The 22,933-nt window shown below is 37.6% G+C and overlaps 1 protein-coding gene across 2 annotated transcripts; it reads left to right on the forward strand.

Moving 5' to 3' along the window:
* Positions 1-14,612: 14,612 nt before the first annotated feature.
* On the forward strand, positions 14,613-21,920 carry LOC137726729 (protein DWD HYPERSENSITIVE TO UV-B 1-like). Of its 2 annotated transcripts, none has more exons than XM_068465685.1 (10): positions 14,613-14,749; positions 14,944-15,010; positions 15,563-15,711; positions 16,468-17,074; positions 17,699-18,334; positions 18,820-19,260; positions 19,738-19,932; positions 20,360-20,419; positions 21,043-21,105; positions 21,192-21,920. In XM_068465685.1, exons 1-10 carry the CDS (start codon positions 14,718-14,720, stop codon positions 21,273-21,275), a joined length of 2,334 nt encoding a protein of 777 aa, XP_068321786.1. In that variant the 5' UTR covers positions 14,613-14,717; the 3' UTR covers positions 21,276-21,920. The 2 variants fall into 2 exon arrangements, with proteins under 2 accessions (XP_068321786.1, XP_068321785.1); XM_068465684.1 differs by having other exon boundaries at positions 15,563-15,816; positions 21,192-21,919.
* The last annotated feature ends 1,013 nt before the right edge of the window (positions 21,921-22,933 follow it).

Raw genomic sequence — 22,933 nt, forward strand, 5'->3', positions numbered from 1 at the left:
ACCATTATTTTAAAAACAATAAGCTAGCTGTTCAAATGGAAATTACAACAAAAAGTAAAAATGGAGTGAGGAAAATGACTACCTTCATGGTCCGCTACTTCAACATCTCAAGGTTTGTGCTCTACCAAGAAAAAGAAGTTGATGGCTAGAAAAATGCAAACAGCCATGCAAAGCGCTCAGCTGAGGAAATGTGAGAAGTTAAGCTAAAAACACCACCTCTCGGAGGAACTGCTAGAAGTGCTAGCGTGCAATTGATTCGCTGCAAGTTGAAGGCATGTCGCTATTTCCTCGGAGCTCTCGCGGACCAACTTCTTCAACTTGAGCTTCTCAACCTCTAGTTCCTTACGCTGCAATTCAAGAGCACACATCAATTTATTGACTTTGATGAATTAATCCAAGACACCCTTCTCTTTTTCAAGCTAAAGCTCAAACATGGTGTCATGCAGCTCTCTTAGCGTCTCGACTAGAAAACTTATCGACATGCCCAGAACAGCTACATCACTAATCATATTTCGCCAACATATCAACTTGTGCTCAGTGAGTTCTAATAGGGAAGTATGCTCCATACTATAAAGCAAGGTCCCAAGTTCTTCAAAGATCATCCCACAGATAAAAGGAGATAAACCTATCAAGCTCACGTCTGCGTCACCAAGAACCTGGCCAATGCTTCAACTAGTCCAGAACGAACCTTTATTCCCTAAAGTCTACCTGGGAAGAGAAAGCCTTGCCGGAAGGAATCAGTTCCTCAATGGAACTTAGCACCCTAGCTTCATTAGCAATACCATGCTTGAGCTTCTCAAGGGCTTCATGCCACGATGCCTACTCTTCAACTGAAGCCTACTCCTCAAGGGAAATAACCTCTTCAGGAAAAATTGTGGGCTTGGGAAGAACGCAACCGGGGGCTTAAACATCTTATGTAGCCCTTGCAACACCATCATTCACCTACAAGGAAAGTAAACATATCGAAAAGTAGAGATACAAAGTAGCTTGGCTCATAAGAGGCCTAAGCAAAATTCAAAGACTTAAAGAGAAGGTTGACAGTAGCAAATTCACGTGAGGGCAAGCATCAACGAAGAATAGGGAGAAATACCTTTATATTTTCTGCTTCCACCAAAATGTCATCATTCAAAAACTCGTCAACTTCATTGAGATCAACATCCTTTACTACCTTGCTACCATCTTTGCTACTTGGTCTACCGTTGTTTTCATCATTCCTTAGGGAAGCCTGAGGATGTTCACCACTTCTAAGGTCATACTCGGTACTTCTATTGCTGTTTTCCTCAGCAGCCAAACCCTTCTTACCTACCTCATCACCTTCAGTTTCCCCAACACTCAGTTTTTCCTCACTTGCCTCAGTAATATCAAGGAACTCATAAGACTTGGGAGTGCCGGAAGAGGCAGACGCTCGGGCACTCCAGGCCTTACGTGCAAGGCCAACGAGAACTACTTCCTTGGCAGGAGTTTTGGTTATAACAAAAAAATTATAATCAGCACACAACCACAAAGCAATGGAAGCAAGAAACAAGGGAATATCACTCTTTACCAAGCTTTGGCTTCCCCAAGGAACTTTCGCTCTTTAATTTCTTTGGAGTAATGGAATCATCAGGCTTACAACTGGGAGGGCCGTCTTTTACCATGCGAGGCCTGAAATGTTTCATTGCATCATCTGAGGCACAACATGTAAAGCACTTAGGAAAAACATGCAAGAGGAAAGTTAACAAGGGAAGTCAAGTTAAAGAAAATATACCCGGAGCCATCTTCTTCCCTCGACTTGTAGACTTCCCTTCTTCAACACCAGACGGCCTGCTCTTCTTCGTGCTCCAGGAAGAATCATCAAAAACATTGTTTTCCTCAGCTGCAGTAAAGCACTGACGCTTTGAACCAGAAATGGCCGTTGCAGGCTCTAACATCAGTTGAGGATGACTGACAACGCTGGGAGACAACTGCAGCTGTTTATCATCATGAAACTTGGCGATGGCAGAGAAACACTTCAACCAATAAACAGCATAGCCTTTAGAGATGCCACCTACTAGAGTCAGATTGGTAATGTACTGGAAAAGGCGAAAACATGTCGGAGGCTCATACATAGAACTCTAAAACAAATTGTTGAAAGAGGTTTCAGCTTCAGTAGGGAAAGATATTGGCATACCTTGATCAAAACCTAGTCGCCATCACACTCAAAAAGGAAAGTAAACTACACCCATTTCCTCACTATTTTCCCCTTTGAAAATGACTGAATGAGCCAGTAAAGCCAACAATTTTTTGGTAAGCGAGGGAAAATCTAAATTCTTGGAGAGAGGAATTGACATCACATTTGGATCATCATCAAAGGCAACATTGGTAAAGAACATCATGGAGGCAAAACCTTCAGGGACTGACACGTATAGACAAAAAATAAAACTGTTCACATCATCTAGAAGCTTCAGGAAGTCTTGCTTCTTCACTGGAATCTTCCCAAACCAACGACAAGCCAGTTGGAGCTTCTCAGGTAAATAAGAGGTAGAGTTAATAACATAATGGCTCTTTGCTGAGCCATAGGGGCAGGGAGTTATCTTCAAACTCTTAATATACTCCCACAAGAAAATTTGAAAAAAGCTAACACAGACAAAACTTTTCAACAGGGCACTACTTGTGACCTGCTCCCCCAGGGTGTGAAGTTGATCTAATTAATGGTAGATGAGCCCTAAGAACAACAAACCAGGGGAACCACTTGGCCATGTGCGTTTGTCATGGCCTAAGGAATCACTTGGCGATTGAAAGTATCTTTACTATCACAGAAAATGAAGCGGCCTAGCCACAAACACAACATGACCTTGAACCTACAATTCGACTCTTGTTTATTCTGCCAAAAGTGTTTGATCCTTTCGTTGAAGCAAAAAGCCTTGCTTAGAGAGGTAGAAGCATCTTTCTTCAAAACATAAAAAATATTGGTGTCTACAGAACGAATGATGTAACAAAAGGGATCCACATTACCCACAGTTAGAAAATGCATAATATTGGCAACATCTTCTAAAGACAGCGTCCAAAACCTTGGCCCTTGTCTAAGTCGCGCATTGGTTCGCAAAGTAAGCTCAGTATCCACCCAATCTACCCAGCCAGTGGCCTTACCGCAAGAGAACTCGAAGTGGATCAGCACAGCAGGAAATAACCCATTCTTAGCATCGAGAAATACATCTGGGATCAATATGAGGGACCGAATCTATTCTTTCCCCTTGAAAGCCTTTCTTTGAAAACCAAGATGAGGCAGTGGCTTGCCTTGTTAAAGTCAGTCCTCAGTAGTAAAGGACCCATCAACCCCAGTTAGGCACTTTGGTGACTCCGCAACCATAATGCACCTATGGAAAGTAGGCATCAAACAATAGATATCACAAGCCAATGCAACATGTAGGAAGAAATGTGCAAGTATACAAGGCGAAACACGATAAGGAATCTACCCCGAGAAAACAAACAAATACGCTCTGGGAAAGCAAAAGGGTACGTTCATAAAATTCCAAGCTTTTCATGCAAAATCCATGACTTTAACATGGGATTATTTCCCTACATGCTATCATGCAAAGCACATGCAGCTTTCTATACACATGTCATGCTATCAAAGTCCTAAAAGATCTAGCGAGGGAAAGTGAGTCATACGTGTACCCAAGCAAAATACAAGTTATATGTGGTCAAGCTAATCATGCCAAGCAGATCAATGCAATTGATCGATCAATCCCGCTCAAGCGCGCACCAACATGCAAAAAGGCAAGGCTAAATGACAAGTGCGCAACATACATGGAAATCAAGAAAGAAATCACAGAGGGTGATAGGAGCATATTTAGGCGACTTACTTAGCTTGTTTTCGTGCATTTATATTGTTAATTCATAGTTGTTTTAGTAGTTTAAGCCATTTTCGTGTGTTTTTAGGTTCATATGGCTAAGGAAGCAAAAAGATGCATTTTGGAGCATTTTGGAGCAAAATTGGACTTGGAATGGATAGCTTATGTTTGGAGCAAAAGGAATGGACGAAATTGAAGGATTCCTAATCCATTGCAGCCACATGCACCCATAATCATTCACACCTTGCAGCCACATGCATTCACTCTGCATAAATCAGCCACATGCACATTCAATCATTCACACCAAAACCTTGCACATGCTTTCCCATTTCATTATTCATTCACTTTGCACCACCAAATCAGCCACATGCACTTATTCCTTCATTATTTCACCCACCTGCTCTCCCATTTCAGATTGCATTCCATTCATTCCAGCCAAGCCACATGCACTCCCTTTAATTAATTCAACCTAGCTGTCAAAGCACATGCACATTCACCCTTCATTCCAGCCATTCCACATGCATTTCCAACCCACATGCACCCTTTAATCATTCAACCATGCAGCCACACATTCACCCACATGCATTCCCCTTACAATTTCAGCCATCCCACTTCATCATTGCACATGCATTCACCCTTTAATCCATTGCAGCCACATGCACTCCCATTTTCTCCCAAAACATTGCACATGCATTTTCAGCTTTCCACCAAGTTCCTAGCTGTCATGTTCCCTCTTCTTCACCTATATATAAGCATCCATTGCAGCCACAATTCACAACAATTCTTCCATATTCAGAAATTCTCCAAAAACTGCCCTTGGTGCCGTGCCTTGAGGCACCATTCCCTACTAATCCAAACACCACAAAAATAATCCCTTTCAGCCGTGCCTTCCCCAACAATCCATTCAGCCATTCCACCACTCCCCAAACCATTCACACCATCAAACTATCCTTAGACCTTGTGCTATAACAAAGAGGAAGATAAGAGGGCCTAAACGTTCATACAATTCAAGTTTGAGTTGTTGGAATGTTTAGGTGTTTCTTTGATTTCAATGTTTAATTTCAATACTCTTTGTTTTGTACGAATAAGGAATGGAAGAGAAGAGGACCTAAACGTTCATACAATTCAAGTTCGAGTTGTTAGAATGTTTAGGTGTTTCTTTGATTCTCTTTGTTTTGTACGTATGAGGAACTAAACCCCCCTTGGCTAGGGGGGATTCGAAATATATGTTTATGCTTGCATTTTGATTTGATTACTTCTAATTGCGTTTCATAAGTTGTGGATTCAATTCGTTTAACTGTTTGATTGATAACTTATTTATGTATGTTTATTGAGAGTGCACGCTTAATTTTCATGCATGAATATGACGCTAGAATATAAGTGAATTTCACCTAATAGTTACAAACTTATATTCACAAGTGGTGGAGGTTGCTTATAAACAATCGCGTTAAATGAATTCTTGGCATAAGTTTCATGCGTATTCCATAGTAACGAATGCCTCGTCGATGTTTATGATTTCCGTTGAACTTAATGATCTTTGTTGAATGTCTCTATCATGCGTATTCCATAGTTAGGGACTTTGATTAGGAATAATTTGGTTGTAATGCATATTCCATTCAATCCAATGAATCTAGGGAAATCTGGAAGTTAATTTAAGCGGACCTAATTAACTTGGAGCGTTGAGAAGTCATGGTTTATTGAAATGCAATTGGAAATCATTTTATTATGCAAGTGTAACATGTATGGAGATGAACCCCTTAGCTATTCTATCATCCATTCATTCCATTTCATCAATTTCATTTTTACAATCTGTTTTAATTAGAATCTGTGCATTTAGTTTAATTTCGTCCAAAACTCATTCCCCCTTTACTTTATTGTCCAATTTAGTTAGAAAGTGTCTTAGTTTATGTTTCTAAGTGTTTTGATTCAATTTATTACACAAATTCGTCCAAATTCACCAAAGTGCTCAAAACTGCCCAGAAAGTGTTTTTAAGGCAGTTTTGAGTGTTTTGGGTGATGTTTGAGTCTTTTGATTTGTTTTAGTGTTTTAAAGTTTAGTTTTGCATTCTTTGAGTCTAGTGTAGTGTTTTATATTGTGTTTTTATGTTTTTGAGTCAAATCCAAGTGATTAACAATCCCTCCTAATCCCCGATCCAGAACGATCTCTACTTACATACTTACTACAATTGTCAAAAAGAGGGTTTAATTTGTGTGCGTAATAAATATCGCATCAGAGGGCAAACACACATAGTTTCAAAGCAGCAAGGCTACCCAATGAGTGGAGTTCAATTTCTTGAACAAAAGATCCACACATGCGAACTAATTAAGCACACAAATTAAAACCCTCTTTTGACAATTGTAGTAAAGATGCAAGTAGGGATTGTTCTAGACCGGGGATTAGGAGGGATTACTAAATCACTTGCAAAATTGACTCAAAAACGTAAAACAAACGTTAAAAACACTAAACTAGACTCAAAGAATGCAAACTAAACAATAAAACACTAAAACAAATCAAAAGACTCAAAGAATGCAAAACATTTATAAACACAAACTAAGACACTTTCTAACTAAATTGGACACTAAAGTAAAGGGGGATTGAGGTTTTAACGAAATTAAACTAAATGCACAGATTGTAATTAAGGGCAGAATGTAAATACGAATGTGATGAAAATATGGATGGAATGCTAGCTAGAAGGTTCTTCTCCACACACGTCACGCTTGCATACAAGATGATTTTCGGTTGGTCTTTCGATGAATTATGAAACTCAACACTCCGGGTTAATTAGGTCCGCTTAAATTAACCTTCAGATTTCCCTAGAATCATTGAATTGGATGAATATGCATTGCAAACAAATTATTCCTAACAAGTTCTCTATATGAACAGCATGATAAAGATACAAGTTAGAATCATTACGTTCTTTGGAAATCATAAGTGTTGACGAGGCATTCGTTACTATGATAAGCATGAAACTAGTGCCAAGAATTCATTTAACGCGATTGTTTATAAGCAACCTCCACTACTTGTGAATATAAGTTCATAACTATTAGGTGAAATTCACTTATATTCTAGCATCATATTCATGCATGAAAATTAAGCGTGCACTCTCAATAAACATATACAAATAAGTTATCAATCAAGCAGTTAAACAAATTGAATCCACAATACATGAAATTCCAACCAAAGGTAATCAAATCATATTACAAGCATAAACATGGTTTCGAATCACCCCCTAGCTACTTAGGGATTTAGCCTCTCATGTTCACAGAAAGAGAAATAAAATTGAGTTTAAACATAACGAACAAAAGATTGATTACACCTAAAACGCACAACGAATCCACTTGAATTTCTGCGCGTCCAAGCTCCTCTTTCTCCTTTCCTTGCTGCGGCAGAGAGGTTTTATGGTGTTTTTGGATGGTTTTCTGGGTTAGGGATGGATTTAGGGTAGTATTGTGGTGCGGCAAGGGTTGTGGAACGTGTGGAATGGAGGGGGAATGGATGGTGGTGCTGCGGCACAGAAGGGAGGCTGCTGGAATGGATATGGTGGCAGCGGTAAGGATGGGGGAAAGCTACGGCTTAGAGTGAATGGGATAGATTCTTGCGGCTGCTAGGTTTTGTGTGTGAAGGGAGGATACGGCTTAGGGAGGAAATATGTGAATGTTGAAGTCCATGAATATGGTGCGGCTGCATGGGGAAAATAGGGTTATTAGGGTGAATGGCTGATTGAAAATATGAATGAATGGGATATGGTGCTGCGGCAGAGTGAATTAGGGTGAATCTTCCGGGGAGTGACGGCTGGCTAGAGTTAGGGTGAATAATGGGTGAAAATCTGAGATGGAATGAATAATAAAGCTAGGGTGCGGCTGTTTGGTTTTATTTTTCGCTAAAAAATATCAAAAGAAAAATAATAAGAGGTCCCTAAGGTGCGGCTAAATGGTGGAAACCCTAGGGTTTAGAAATTCAAACCCTCTTTTATTTTTATTAACTAAAATTCACCTAAAGGCTGCTAGAATTTAGGAAATAAAATCAGAAATTAAAGAGGGAATAATTAAAGGGTGCGGCTAGGGTTAGGTTAGGAGAGGGAAATAAGGTTTAATTGCACAACATTGGACAAAAGTGCCCCCCCTTGCACGGCAAGGGAAGGGAATTAGGGTTAAGGCACGGCAAGGTTGTGTAATTGGGCTAAGGCCTTGGTTTTGTGTCCTAAAGTGCTTACAAGGCCTTCAAAGTGGCTAGAAAATACGGAAGTTTAAGTTTAGGAAAGGTTACCAAAACGGGAAACCTATGGTTAACTTTCCTACTTCAAATAGGAAACCTTGTTTGAATAGGAATTCTCGTTTTGGTAGGAATTCACCGTTGGAGTAGGAATTCATCGTTTCTTCAAGTCTTCAACTCGTTCATTCCTCTTTCGCTCCAAAAGACTCCAATTTGCATCTTCTTGCACACTTTGGCCTTATAATCTGAAAATACACAAAAGTGGCCTTAAACACTAAAATAACTAAGTAAACACAACATAATTGCACGAGAACAAGCTAATTAAGTCACATGAATATGCTCCTATCAAAAACCCCAAAATCTTTGAAACGCATAATCAAAGAGGAAAGATGCATGCCCAATTTCATTACCATGGCAAACACAGAAGACAAAAATGAGAAGAAAAATCTAAAAGGGGGTCAATGGAAGAATTTCCTTACTTTAACAAAGCCTTGTTACAGAACTTGAAGAAGTATAAACGGGAGGACACAACCCAGCACAAAAAGCAGAGAAGAATTTGGAGAGAAAAACAGTTCTGAAAAATTTGAAGAAGGATGAGAATTAAATGAGGAAAGGAAAAGCAAGGACAAATTAAATACTTGTCCTAGAGAGAATAGCAGTTTGTAATGGTTACCAAGTAGAGGCGGGGGGACACCCAGAGTTTCTCTGTATGATTAAACGTGCACGGGAAGCAAAGGAACACAAATGCAGGGAGTGATCAGCTGCCATGCGAAAAGATGAAAAGTCCCATCAGGAAGCCCATGTTCCAAAAAAAAAAAGGGAAAAAAATCTTTTGGGCTTGGGTTGATTAGTTACCCCACTTAAAGTATCTCATAGCCCAAATAATCAAAGGGGGCGAATGTTGGGGCCTAAAAATGTCACACACCAACCCAACCAAGTCTCAAGGTCCAATTGTCATGCAAAGCCTACATTCAAGCCCCAACATACGCCAAGGCATAGGATCGACGAAGAATATATTCACAAACATGCCATGCTCATGCCTATTCATCACGTCATGCTTCTTTAGCCACAAATCATGCTAAGCCCAAGTCATTTATTTAGGACTTGCCAAACGGATTGTGGTGTGGATGGTTGCAAAAAGTTATCGGGCCTACGTGGAATCGGGGTCATGAAAGACTTTGGGCTGCTTGAGAGGCCAAAAATCCAAGCCCATACCCTTTGTATTCCACACAGACATCATTGAGAGAGAACTAGCCTAGTTTATCCATTTCCCTAGTAAACCAAACCCCTTAGTTAGGATTAAACTAGATTATTGCATTAAATGCATGTTAAGCCTAGCAAGTCAGGCATTTAATGTTGACTTTCCCTTCCCAGCCTGCACAGACAGCCAATGCACAAAAGTCATGAAGCGCGCTACCAGATTTAGTATCTGCGGAATGCCGCTTTAGGAATGACACACCTTGGGAAGAAGCAATCTACAGGTCTCAATAGTGCAGCTAGTTTACACCAAAAGGGGAATAATAGGATAGCTAGGGAGAAAGAAGGGGAAAACCAGGATATTCCTTTAAAGCCTAGAGAAGAACCTTTCACCTACATAAAGAGAAAGATAAGCCATTAGAGAGGAGGAACACAGACGGAGAAATAAAGAAAACGTAGTAAGATAGAACCACCAAGGAAGAAGCCAAGAGAGTTCCATTTTAGTCCAGAAGCTTACTTCAAGCCTTAAGCATCACCATTCATGCAACCTTAGCAATTTCCACAGCCTTCTATCAAACATCTCAACCATTAGAAGCCTTGCTATCACCCTAGGAAAGCCCAAAACATGCAGCTAAGAATGCCATGTAGCCATGACAACCTTCTCTCTCATGTAAACTGATAATCTTCTAGCTTCCACACCATGCTTCATTTTAACAAGTCATTATCTTGATCTTTTATACTATCATCGAGCTATTGATGTTACTGAGGTAATTCCTAAGACAAGCTATCTTTTTCGAGATATCTCGGGACTTGTTACGAATCCGCACCAAGGGAGACAAGAGGACGTTCTCAAAGCCTAAGTCCACCTCAACCTAGAAGTCCCGCAACAAAAGTTTACTAACTTCTTTTACAATATCATTTGTATTTGAGTACCAGAGTCATTCTAAAATGACTTGATTCGCTCACCATAGAATATATCTTTAGTGATGAGGTGAGTACCATTGCTTGTTGAGGACTTCCGACTTGGATTAACCGTAGATGAAGTTCTCTTGTCTAAAAAGCATCGTCCATTAAAGGCTGGTATAGCTGAGGAACTTCTGGTAGGATTTCATCAATCTACGCCGGTGCCCCTTGGGGAACATGGGTGTCGGCGGGAACCTCGGTAACGAGCGAATAAAAATTTTCACTTCAAATTCTGGACCTCAACATCTTGCTGCTCATGGTGTTTCACGATTAGTATTGAAAATGAACAGAGAAATGGTGGAAAGTGCAAAACGACATCACTCTAGTGCGGCATGAAGCCGCAAACGCCGAGTCAGCTTTTATGCCCTGCTTGGTGCCTCGGCATAGTGAAGATCCCGTAGCGCGCCATGAGCACCGGTAAGAAACCAAAAAAACAAGAATCACCACATTGATAGCATCACTTGCTACAATGCTAAATGGTACGTAACATTGCGAAGATTGGTAATAACATTATAATATCTCTATAGTAATTGAGCCAGTCTACTCATATATTAAAACTCATTTTTAGAGTATTCTGTAAAAAAATGTTCTTATTTACTAAATTATAAGGCATTTCCCACAAAAATATCTTAAACCCTAAAAAATAATATATAAAAAATTAATGCAATTCAACTGCGGGCCATTGGAATGAGAACTGAAAGATCATGGGTTCAGTTGGGGCTTATTCCATTTATTTGTGGTAAAAAGGGCGCTGCAATTTGCATGCAGCAGACAAAATTGTTGTTCCTTGTAAACAAAGCCATCTTCAATGCACATGAATATAATAATAATGTAATGAACAGTGTTTTCTCATCATTCTCTACTTTATTCTTGTTCATTTTTCCGGTTTATATATTTCTACTGCACACCATACTCGATTCCACATAAGATCTTATCGTCCAAAGTTGCAGCTTCAAAATATAGTATGTAAAAAAATATTCTAACATAATCTACGTTTGCTTAATTAATATACAACTTAAGATATAACTATATAGTAGATTAATACAATGATAATCACTTGTTTAGGTCCCCTTTATAGTGTTATCTCGGTGGGCGGATTCATTCAGGGACTAGTTGGGTTCTGGGACCCTACGGGAAACGGAAAAATGGATTGGAAGGTCTCCCAAAAGTATTATTGCATTCTGGTACAAGACCCATTAGTGCCCACCAAGTATTCAATTAGATACCTTCTTTGTAGGTGAAGCTCAACATGTTGTGACAGTTTGGTTTGACAGTGTCAACAGGTCAACAAGTGCTCAATGAAAGACCTCACTAACAAAACTCAACATAAATCGACTGGACTCAAAATAGTTGTATGCATCGTGAGCATTTCTTTCGTCTAAAAAAACTATTTACCTTGTATACTATAGGACACTTTGAGGTATGATTAATGGTTTCGCCACTGATTATCTCATGATTCAAATTGTTTATTTTTTTTAGGTTAACTGATGAAATATATATAATCCCAACAAAACCAGTGTGTCTAATCGAGTTGTTAGTGCCGTTCAATCTACTAAATGGTTAGCGTTTCAATGCTACTCACATATTAGTTGCGTTCAACCGCTATAATAAACTCATAACCTTCTCTAGTTCATTCATGATAATGGCTATTTTTATTGCTTATGATTAGATTTATGAAGTTTTCACTAGTTTCATCGTTTGGACCTGCACCGGAAGCCACGTTCTTATGCATGTGTTAGTTACTAATCTAGCCTAGCAGTGGCATATGATAGTTAAAAATTGAAAATAACAAGATTAAAAGGCATGCTGTCTTCTTCTTTCGTCTTCGGGTCCCAAACCATGATTCCTTTTTCTTCTTACGTCACTAACATGCAACAGCCTTCCTCCTTACGTTTCAAAGGCACGTGCAGCCCTGATTTAAGCAAAAAAAAAGAAATGTGTGTTGTGTACGAAAGAAGAGATCAAGTCTTATAAAAAAAAATTATTTGTTATGTGTCTTTTCGATTTATTAATACAATATCATGCAATTAGAAATTTACGTATGACATTATTTGATTGGAACATGACGCCACCGCGACGGTTTTAGATAGTGATTGCATGGTCATTGTTTGTGATGGCAAGCTCAACTTTTATGCTAGAACAGCCAACTTGCACTTGAAAAGGAGTAGTGGGAATTGAGACGCACGAGATATGGGGAAGGGGGCATCTTTTTGTTGAGTTGGGTCTATCAAATCTGGGAAGACAATTGACTAAAGAGAGCCATATAATTAGGGTTTAAAATTCGATCGCCAAAGAATTAGATTTGGAGCAACATGCTTTCTTTCTTTTTCTTGTTTCAGAAAATTAGCCAATTGTGGGCAACGTGTACATATGAGGGCTTAGGCATTTTCTTTGACACTTTTTTCTTTTCTTTTGTATATGGGATTGTATATTGCATGTCATTGTCCATTAGTAGGAATTGTTTAGGTCAGAAAGGTACTGAAATTATTTGCACTATAATTTTTTTTATTGAAATCGTAAACCAGATCAATAACAAAGTGTCGACGGCTTATGAGTTTATCTGACATTAGACGTGGGATGAAGGGAAAACATGAGAGGACAATCACAATCCGTTTAATTTGTATTCAAGGGACAAATTTTTAGGCATGCATACTTTATTTATTTATGCTTATTAGATTGAACAAATCAAAGAAGAATCAAATATAAGAATAAATATATTATGTATAAGAAATAAAAGTGTGTGTAAATCATTATGGTCATAGCTTCTCTGATACAAGAAAATCAATTGCATTTGATCCATAATTTATAACAATAGCAAAGATGGATATATATATATAGGGGTGTGCTATCCACACACCTCTTGATAATTTCTGTCCGTTGATCTTCTTCAATTCATCTGATCCGACGATTAAAAATTAAAAATGTGTGTGAGAAGTAAAATGGAATATGTGTCTGCATTTGATCCAAATAACTGAAGCCATCATGAACCCAACAAGTTATAAACTCAACTTAAAGTTTGAATCTTCCTTGTTTAATAAACATATTAGAACACGAAGCTTGGCAAGACTTTTTATAAACTTTGCTGCAAAAATGGTAGCATGTAGGAATATAGCAAAGTATTTCGCCATACACAATCAGCTTTACATTAATTATCATTCATGAGAAGCTCCTTTGAATCAAATCAGTGATTATTTGTGGAGGAGTTTCTCGTACAAATTGGTGATAAATTACCATAGTAAATAGCTACGGTTTTTCTTTTTACACTGCATTTTGAGTTTAAACATTCTTCCATCCTCTCTTTGGTGTAACTTTTTTTTTTTAAATGAACCTTTAGATATCGCTTATAAAAAAAAAGATAAAAATGTCTCAGCTGGACAAACAGAAAGTTGAATGCAAATATACAGTTGGTATCAAAAAGTAAAAGTTCAAATGTTATTTAGTGCCTTAGTTTTACTAGTTTTTATTCATTAAACCTCAGCAATGACATCCTTGTTTAACAACTACTACCACCAAAAATGGTGATAACGTTTTAGTCGGACAAGGCCGCCGTGTGCGAGCCGAAAGAAGAAAATTGCAGATTAAATAACAAATTGAAATATCCAACTAGGCCTAAATGGGCTTCCAGGTCAGGGATATTGGGCTTCAAGTTTAAGAGCTTGTTTATGGGCTGTACGGTGGTCGCAACAGCCGGTAACTTAAGTTAAGAAATTGGGTAGTGCCATTCACACCCACTTGTTAATATTTTTATCCATTGATCCTCTTCAAGTAATTTGATTCGTTGGTGAAAAATTAAAAGAGTTTATGAAAGGTAAAAATGAGTGTGTGGATAGCACCATCCCTTATTATTTGTTTTCCTATTACAAGGAATAACACAATTCTAGTTTTTAGTTTTATGCAGGTTCGATTTAATCCAGTTTTACATTGAAATAGTAGTTGAACAAATTACAGGTAAACAAATTTTTTTTTTTTTTTGGATCAATTTTTATTGAACGGAAACGTAAAAACACAAAAGAAAAGCGAAAGACTAAAAATTGGAAGACTGAAAATGATAAATGTATTGATAGGTTATTGACTTCAACTTGTTACAATTTGTGACGTGATTTGCGGTTCCAACTCTTTTATTCCCACTTATTCATAGATTGAAGATGATATAAAAGTATGGCCTGACACTGTTAATTTAAAAATAGTTTCTATAATTCTAAACGTAGCTATGTTTAGTTTTTTCGTTTGGAGATGACCTATGTTCAAGCTCAATTTGAATTAGGAGAAAAACGACCCATTCCAAAATGGGCTACTTGGGTTGAGCTTGACATTTTTGAACCATTCAATTATGGTTTCAAAACTTACGACCCATGGCCCATGGTACATTTTACAAAGGAGATGGGCCTTATCCATCAAAAGCTAAACAAAGCCCGTAAGCTATCCAACTTCCCAACACCCGCGTCATCAGTGTCTGAAACGCACCTCACCTGCGCAGGAAACGATCAGAAAATCCCTCCATGGTTGGTCGGTAATTGCAAAGCTCAGTCGCCATGGCAATCGACGTCCAAATTTTGAAAGAAAGGTCATCTTCCTTTGAATTGATTATTTGCAAAATAGTGTCTTTATCAAAATAGTGTGAAATTTTGGATGATTATTTGCGGTTTAGTAGTTCAACTTGTATGAATTACAATGTCTGGACTTGTTTCTGCTGTAATTTTTTTTAATGTTAATATTTTGATTTGATTTGATTTTTTTATTTTTTTATGGGTGCTTTAGGTATATTAATTCTTGCAGGAGGCACTGTGTCCTACCAAATCCTGCAATTCTGTCCGTTCTCTTCAAGGTCAGTGATGAATGGTCTCCCAATTTTTATTTTAATGATGAATTTATTAATTAGTTTTAAGGTTTAATTCTCTTGATCCATTTGTTAATGAAATTCTTGTTGAAAGTAGCTGTGGCTTTGTAGAACTAGGAATTTCTCTTATTCATTAAAATGAATGTGTTCATTGTATTTATTAGAGTTTAGATGGGCAAAGCGACATCAGCATTCGTGTTTAAGTGACCAAAAAACGACATGACATGCCTTATGTTTGTCATAAAATAGGACCGTAAACCATGCCATGGGCATGAAGGGGAAACAACAAGCATGAATTTGGGGAGTGGGATATTTCTTAAGAGTATAAAGTAATATATATTGAGTTCAAATCCACGTAGCTTGCTCCTTTGTAGCTTAATCCGTTATATTGGGCTGTTCAATTGAATAGTAATGATCAACATTACTTGCATTTAAAATTTATAATGCGTATTATTTACACCAAAATCGTTAATATTGGTGGTCTGAAATAGTTATAGTACTATTCTTAATCTGATTCCTTGCTTTCTGTTTACTATTCAGGCTAAGGTTAAAAAATATTGCCAGCAAGTATGTAGCTTGGAGATTTCATTAGACCACCTTAAGGATACCGATTTCCCGCCACTTCTTGATTTATGCATGGAGCTTGATGATTCAGAGGTTGAAGCAGTTGACATATGCAATAAATCATTGTATGTTCTGGATGGAAAATATGCTCTGTTGTTGATGCGCGCTATTAATCAAAAGCTTCGAATTGTTGATCTCTATGATTTTTCATTTGGAAAGAATTTCTCGAGGTATAGAGTGGAACTGGTTTTAATTGGTTTTGTGTTGACTGTTTTATTCTAAATTATCCTAGATCTTATCTGGTATAACACTCACTGTCATAGTAGTAGCTTAATAAGAGGACTTTTTTGCAAGAGGCAATGATGAGGAGGGATATTTGTTGTACATGTGTATTGTGTCTTTGTTTATTTGTTGTACATGTGTATCGTGTCTTTGTTTCTGTATGACTATAATACCGAGTGGATCACATCCAAACGTACTGGCAAATTAGTAGGTGATTGGTAGCTATCTATACCATCTTGTATGCATCCTAATATTGGAATGGTTAGGAATTTCACAGAAATTTGCGAATTGAATTTTATTGATAAAACTGAGTTATATTATCAAAGTTTTACGATAAAGAATCTGCTTAAATTTGGAATGTCAAAATATATGTTTCAGACCTGATTTTTTCTATTAAGTTGTTCGGTATTCCTTTATAATGAATTTTATGTATTTGTAGTTGCACATTGCCTTCTTTATGTGTATTGATTAGTGTAGAGTCATGTTTATTATTTATTTTCTGAGAGAAATATATTGTATAGAGAAATGTACATCTGTAAATCAAATTGATTTTTCCTACGTAAATTGTTTGCTATCACTAATTCAAGTTTAATTCTTAGGGATATTTCTCAGAGAGGTTTAACATGCCAAGTTTTAAACTTGAGGTCGTCGCATTTTCGGAAGCTCAACATGATGGGGGAGTTCATGCGGATACACACCCTTAACCTTGATTTTAGTACTAAGCTCACTAGTTTTCAGGAGGATTGTTTTACTTGCATGCCCAACCTAAAGTGTCTTTCTCTGTGTGAGACAAGAATTTCAAATCTCTGGACAACCATCGCTGCACTTTCTAAACTCCCTTCTTTGGTTGAACTTCGATTTCAGAATTGGTCGGGCTGCAATAATGTTGGCCCTTTTTCTGCATCATCTAGTCGGAAGCCTGATGACAAAACTGATTCCAATCTGCCAAATAGTGTTCATTATGGTGGGCGACCATCCATGTGTGTTGGGGAACCAACAGATTACAATTCAAGCATTGAAGAGGTGCTACGGAATTTGTTTGTAGTGGGTAATATGGGTGTAAATGGTGATGAACAAAGCATGGTTGAAGATTCATCAGATGATAGTGAACTAGACTCACCGAATCCCCTGCAAGAACATGGTTCTGTAGGGCTATTATCAAATGTTTTCTCAAGCTGGAATAGACAGGCCGATCCACAAAATGAGGTAATAACATTGGTCTTTGCATTTGATTATGTGTTGAGTGTTCTAAGTGGGAATTTTTAAGTAGATTATCTTACTATGGAGCAAGCAACAACAACAGTATAATGGAGCAGGCAACTACCTTTCCAAATCCTATTGAAATTGTCGTCCTAGTACATTATTATAGTATTATTACAATTCTCCGTAATAGTAAGCTTGATATGCTTTGTATTCCCATTCCCTAACAGCCTCAGCTTTTGGGGTCAATGGTTGCCTCACGTGGCATCAGATTATCAGATCTCCATGTGTTTGAAACCTCCAAGTCCCATTCCCCTTCTATTAATTAATTTTCAAGGTGCACGGGGGAACTGCACCTTTATGTATTTATTTTTCTTCATGCTAAGTTGCAACACGGGGTTGCACATAAGGGCGCAAGTTAGCTTGATATCCGTTGTTGGCCTGTTGCCTAACAAATTAAGCATTTGAGGTCCAATTGCTGTCTTTCATATAAAGATAATTACTAAGCATTATTGTTCTACCATATAATGTTGTAATTTTGTAGTCATCTTTGTCATCCAACCCTTTCTTCTGTATTCATGATAGTCAAATTTCTACTTTGTTTGACATGCTTCTTTTGATGACTCACAGAATCAAAATGAAGAGGAGTCCTTGCAGGGTACCTTCACAAAGCATATTGGAGACATTGAATTGAAATATATTTCTTATCATGCTTCACCAATATGTTTCGAGAAACATTATAGAGAGTACATGATAGCCTCATTACCTCATTTGAGAAGTTTGGATAACTTGCCTATTGGAAAGATTGATCAGGAAAGGGCGAGGATTAAATTTTCTGAGTGTTTTGAGAATCTACCTTATCAGAGGAAGCATAAAGAGAATATTGTCCACATGTTACAGAAGCGTGAAATAAGAGCAAGCCAAACTCATGTGCAAAGTCCTGGTCAGAAATCATCAAGTCTCTATGGAAAATCTCAACACTTCTATACGAGGTCTCTTTGTGCTGCTAAAATGGGATCTTCTGCCTGGCCTTTCTTGCACCCGCTATCGGTTTCAGGCAGAAACTTGGGAGGTGAAAGTAGGAGCTTTCGCCCTAGGCAGTTTGAGTATCATCCATCTGACTCTAGTCTAATGGTCTTTGGAACATTAGATGGTGAAGTAGTTGTAGTCAACCATGAGAATGAAAAAATTGTCAGTTATATCCCATCATCAGGAGCAATGAATAGTGTCCTGGGACTCTGTTGGCTCAAGAAGTATCCCTCTAAGGTATGCAAAGTCATGGTTTATTATTCTTAATATATAATTAACAGTTGAAGTTCTTTTTCCTTCTTTGGAGATTGTTGCACCTATCAATCCCAGAATGCTGCATCATTCTTTGATTGTTTTGTTTTTCTTATTGTATATGGTTTAGTTGGCCAGAAAAGTGTTCAAAACACAATGGCTGGTAACAGCATTCATGACAACTGAATGGAGTATGTGGGATTTGATTTGTCATACAATAGGTCTACGTTCTAAAGGAATTTCTTTGACTTAAGAACTTGGCCAGGTTGTAGGTATAGGTAGAAATATAAGATATGTATTTGATGGACAATTGGACATGCATATAACCACAGTATGGATACAAGATTGCTCCAAAGTTGATAGTGAACCTGATTTTTTTACTCTGTCATGTTGTAAAGATTAGACATCTATCTATCTTCTGATTTGGCAAATAATAATTCTGCCTTGGTTTTTTCCTCGTTGAATGTCAGCTAATAGCTGGGTCAGATAACGGTTCATTGAAATTATATGATATCCATCATACACGATCAATGGTAAGGGGCATCTACCATAGTGCTGGTTCTGTGACTTTTGACGAGTTTGACCAGTTGACTTCTGTTCATGTTAACTCCACGGACGAACTATTTCTTGCTAGTGGATACTCAAGAGATGTTTCTTTGTATGACATAAGTAGTGGAAGACGCTTACAGGTGTTTACTGGTATGCATCGGGAGCATATTAATGTACTGAAGTTTGCAAACCATTCCCCATCTCTTTTTGCGACTTCTTCATTTGATAAGGATGTCAAGATGTGGGATCTCAGACAGAAGCCAATACATCCTTGCTATACTTCTTCAAGCCCTAGGGGTAATGTGATGGTTTGCTTTTCTCCAGATGATCATTATCTTTTAGTGTCAGCTGTTGACAATAAGGTAATTTTATGATTTGTTTATTACTATATAAATTTGGGCTGTCAATGTGTGTTCTTTGACCTTTGGCATTGATCTAGATGTGATGTTGGATACCTGATTAAGAATCAAACTTGGTTCGATTGGTAAGATTTGATGCTTCCAGGGTAAAAATGATGGAAAGTAAAATGTTCAATTGTTAAAATGGCATGTTTTTTTTCCTTTTCCTATAAAGTTTTTAGTTGTATTTTTTTTCTTTCTATTTTGTTATTATTTCACTCGAATTTTGTAGTAAGGTCTCTTATTGGGAAACTGATGTTACCATCGAGTTGGTGCACTCAGTCAGGTTAGTTGTATATTGTGGGATATGTAGGAGGCGTCACTGTTGAAGGCTTAAGCTATTTTTCCTTTTTTGGTATATTTTGTTCATTGTTATTTTGTTATGGTTCACTTGTCCTTCCAGACATATTAGCATACTGATTACCTTGTTGATGATGTCAGGTTCGACAACTTCTGGCAGTTGATGGGAGACTTCACCTGAATTTTGAGATAGCCTCTACAGGAAGCTCTCAGAATTACACCCGATCCTATTACATGAATGGAAGGGATTATATCATCAGCGGGAGTTGTGATGAGCATGTAGTCCGCATATGTTGTGCTCAAACTGGGAGGCGGCTGAGGGATATATCTTTGGAGGTACTAATTTCTAATTTAAAGTACCAGGAAACATTGTTTCTTTGTCAGATATGCATGTTCAAATGCCATCTAGTGAAATAGGATAAAGTTCTTTCTACGTATGATGCCAAACTCTGCTTATGTTGGCAGTGCTTCACCTTGTATTTGATTGAAGTTGCAAGTTATCATTATCATTGTCAAAAATAAGTTTTACGATTCGTTCTCAATAATAAGGAATATGAAAATAGGAGATGAAAGAAACCAAAAATACAGTGAAAGGTAATGCCTTAAACTTGAGAGTATCGAAAGGAGGAAAAGGGGAATAAAATTCAAAAGGGGTAGGGGAAAAGGATTTGAAGAAGTATTTTCATCTACTAATGGTTGTGAGTTCCACTAGACACTAGTTACTTTGAAGAAAACAATGATACAAATTTCTGTTTTTATACAGGGACGAGGGGGATCTGGAAGTTCTATGTTTGTGCAATCTTTAAGGGGAGATCCCTTCAGAGTGAGTTTCATTCTTACTACTGGTATCCACTTTTTTGGTCAATCGAGTAGAATTGTAAACATTCATACTTTTGTTAGATGAGATAGTGGGTTAATTTCTTAAAAATAAGTTATAACCCCTCCCCCTTAACCCCTAAAAGGGGGGGAAAGGTTAAGAAATAGGAGACACTCTTCATAAGTGATTACTAGAGTACTTAGACTTGTAGTTTTTTTTTTTCATGCAACTTTATTTTTCTTGTAAACATATAGAGATTTCATGAATTTTAGCGTGTCCCTTTTATACTTTAACAGGTTACAGAATTCTCATGCTGTAACTATCTTCCTTTTTACTTTTTGGACGGAAACTAATATTATAAATTATCGAAGACTTGAATAGTTCTATATACGGGTCAGCTTAATTTGTGCTGTAGTCTTGGTTGCCTTTTCAAATCATGCCACAATGATAAAGTCGTAAACTTGTAAAGAACAACACTGTTACGTCTTGCTCACCTCAAAAGAATCCTCTAGCAGTGTGCAGGCTACATTATGTTTAACCTTGTTTTTTTTTCAAGTATCCAAGTGATGCCAAGGATTAATGTTTCTCCTTTATTCACCTAAATATTCTTTTTCCCAAAAATATCCCAGGAATTCAACATGAGCATCTTGGGAACATATATGCGTCCAAGCTCGAGGTCTGAAATTGTCAAGGTATAGGACTTATGCTTCTGTATATTTATGTTATTGAAAAACGTCATCACGTGATACACTAAGGTTTTCTGCATGCTACATTGCAGGTCAACATGCTAGCATCCAGTAACTATGCCAAGGAACACCTTGATGGTCAGCAGCCTTGCCCAACCAATAATATGGGAGGTTGATGTATGTATGTACCTTATTTGTAAGCTATGCATGCATGTGAACAACTCTTATGTCCTAGGAAAGCGTCTTCAAAGGTGCAAAAACGCGAACATCTCTACCATCAGTTTGGTCTACCAGTACATCACATTTTGCCCCATCCCATCTTCGTTTGCTCTCCCATGCGGGACTGTGGACGTACTAATTGAACCTGCAAGCGTCGCAACTATCGGACGAGATCCAGTGGCTGGTAGAGCTGATTCTTGGCAGATGCTTACTTGAGTAAAAGATACAGTTCATTTGTTTTGCTATTGTACAGGTACATGTGATATGCCGTGTGATGAGTTAGAAGGTAGTTAGTAGTCTCTTAACGGAGTGTCTGTCATAGGTGCTTCTGGTTGTGAGATAAACTTGTTAGTGCTGGTATGAATAAGAATTTTACGGAGAGCATCGGTCTCCGGCGGAGTTTCGGTTATAATTTACAATTTCACACAAAATGCCCGACTTAAGCTTCCACAGCTTGAGTTAGACGGCAAGATCCCCCAAAACTTAAAGGTGGACATTCTTTTTACCCTGGCTTTATTTGTTTGTGCTACTAATCTAATGAAAATGATTTTTGCGCACGCTCGTTTACTTCCGTAACACCTCCTCATTTTTTTCTTTTTCTTTTTTCTTTCCAAATGTTGAATCGAACAAATAAAAGGAGAATCAAGGGCCACAATTAAGAGGGAATTTAAGGGGTGCAATAATTTTCTAGCATAATATAGTGGTTGTTATATCCTATGTAGTCTAACTCTTCGTCCGCATGAATTATATGTTAGTCATACGACTCCTACCACAAATTTATAATACAAAATATGTGGCAATTAATCCGATGACACTGTAATTTTCTTTTATAATATGGCCACAGTATAGGGAAGTTAATTAATCACAAAACCAAAACAAACAAACGTTTAGTCTAGCTCTAAATTCATATATTTCAGTAGACCAATAATTCTATTTGGATACCCCACAAATAAAAAAAAATAAAAAAAATAAAAAACAGAGAGGAAAAAAAGAGGAAAAAAACGCACACACCCACAGTTGCTAATAAAAGTGGATCCTATATTCCTATTATTTGTGGAACCCAATAATTCTATTCACAGGCATAACACATTTCCGACATAAGTGTTAAGAAAACTCTCAAAAGTAGAACTCTCTATGATCTTAGAGGGCGCACTTCTTCGTAAGTGATTATTAGACCAAACAAATTTTATGATCCAAACATCACGTAATTAATTTGGAAGGACAAACATAAATTTGAAAACTAACTGCAGACCACAAGCCCCTGAATCGTGCACTGGATTAATAAGTTGAAGCCTCCCCCAACTTGCAAAACCATTGAACCAGGAAACCAATATTTGTGTCCTATAGCAATAGCAACAGTGCAGCAACAATGAATTGTTTGAGAAATTTGGATAACTTGCATGCTGGAAAGATCCGACAGAGGTTAAATTTCCTTGATGATGAAATTTGAACCGAGTACCTCTTCTGAACAAGTATATACTATATGTTCTAACAAAAACATACACAAGAAAATTGAATTATTTAGTTACCTAGTTTTTTTCAGTTTGTTTTATGCATGTTTAGAGCTATGCTAGAGGAGTTTGTCGCTCATGTCACTTTATTCTTCCGTCAAAAA

Source organism: Pyrus communis, chromosome 2, assembly GCF_963583255.1.
Source record: "Pyrus communis chromosome 2, drPyrComm1.1, whole genome shotgun sequence".
NCBI lineage: Eukaryota > Viridiplantae > Streptophyta > Magnoliopsida > Rosales > Rosaceae > Pyrus > Pyrus communis.

Bases quoted from the DNA above. Each gene is read 5' to 3' on its own strand.
- LOC137726729 (XM_068465684.1), top strand. From the start codon at position 14,718: ATGGCAATCGACGTCCAAATTTTGAAAGAAAG. The intron at 14,750-14,943 runs GTCATCTTCCTT...TGGGTGCTTTAG, and splicing joins GTCCAAATTTTGAAAGAAAG to GTATATTAATTCTTGCAGGA. The intron at 19,261-19,737 runs GTAATTTTATGA...TGATGATGTCAG, and splicing joins TGTCAGCTGTTGACAATAAG to GTTCGACAACTTCTGGCAGT.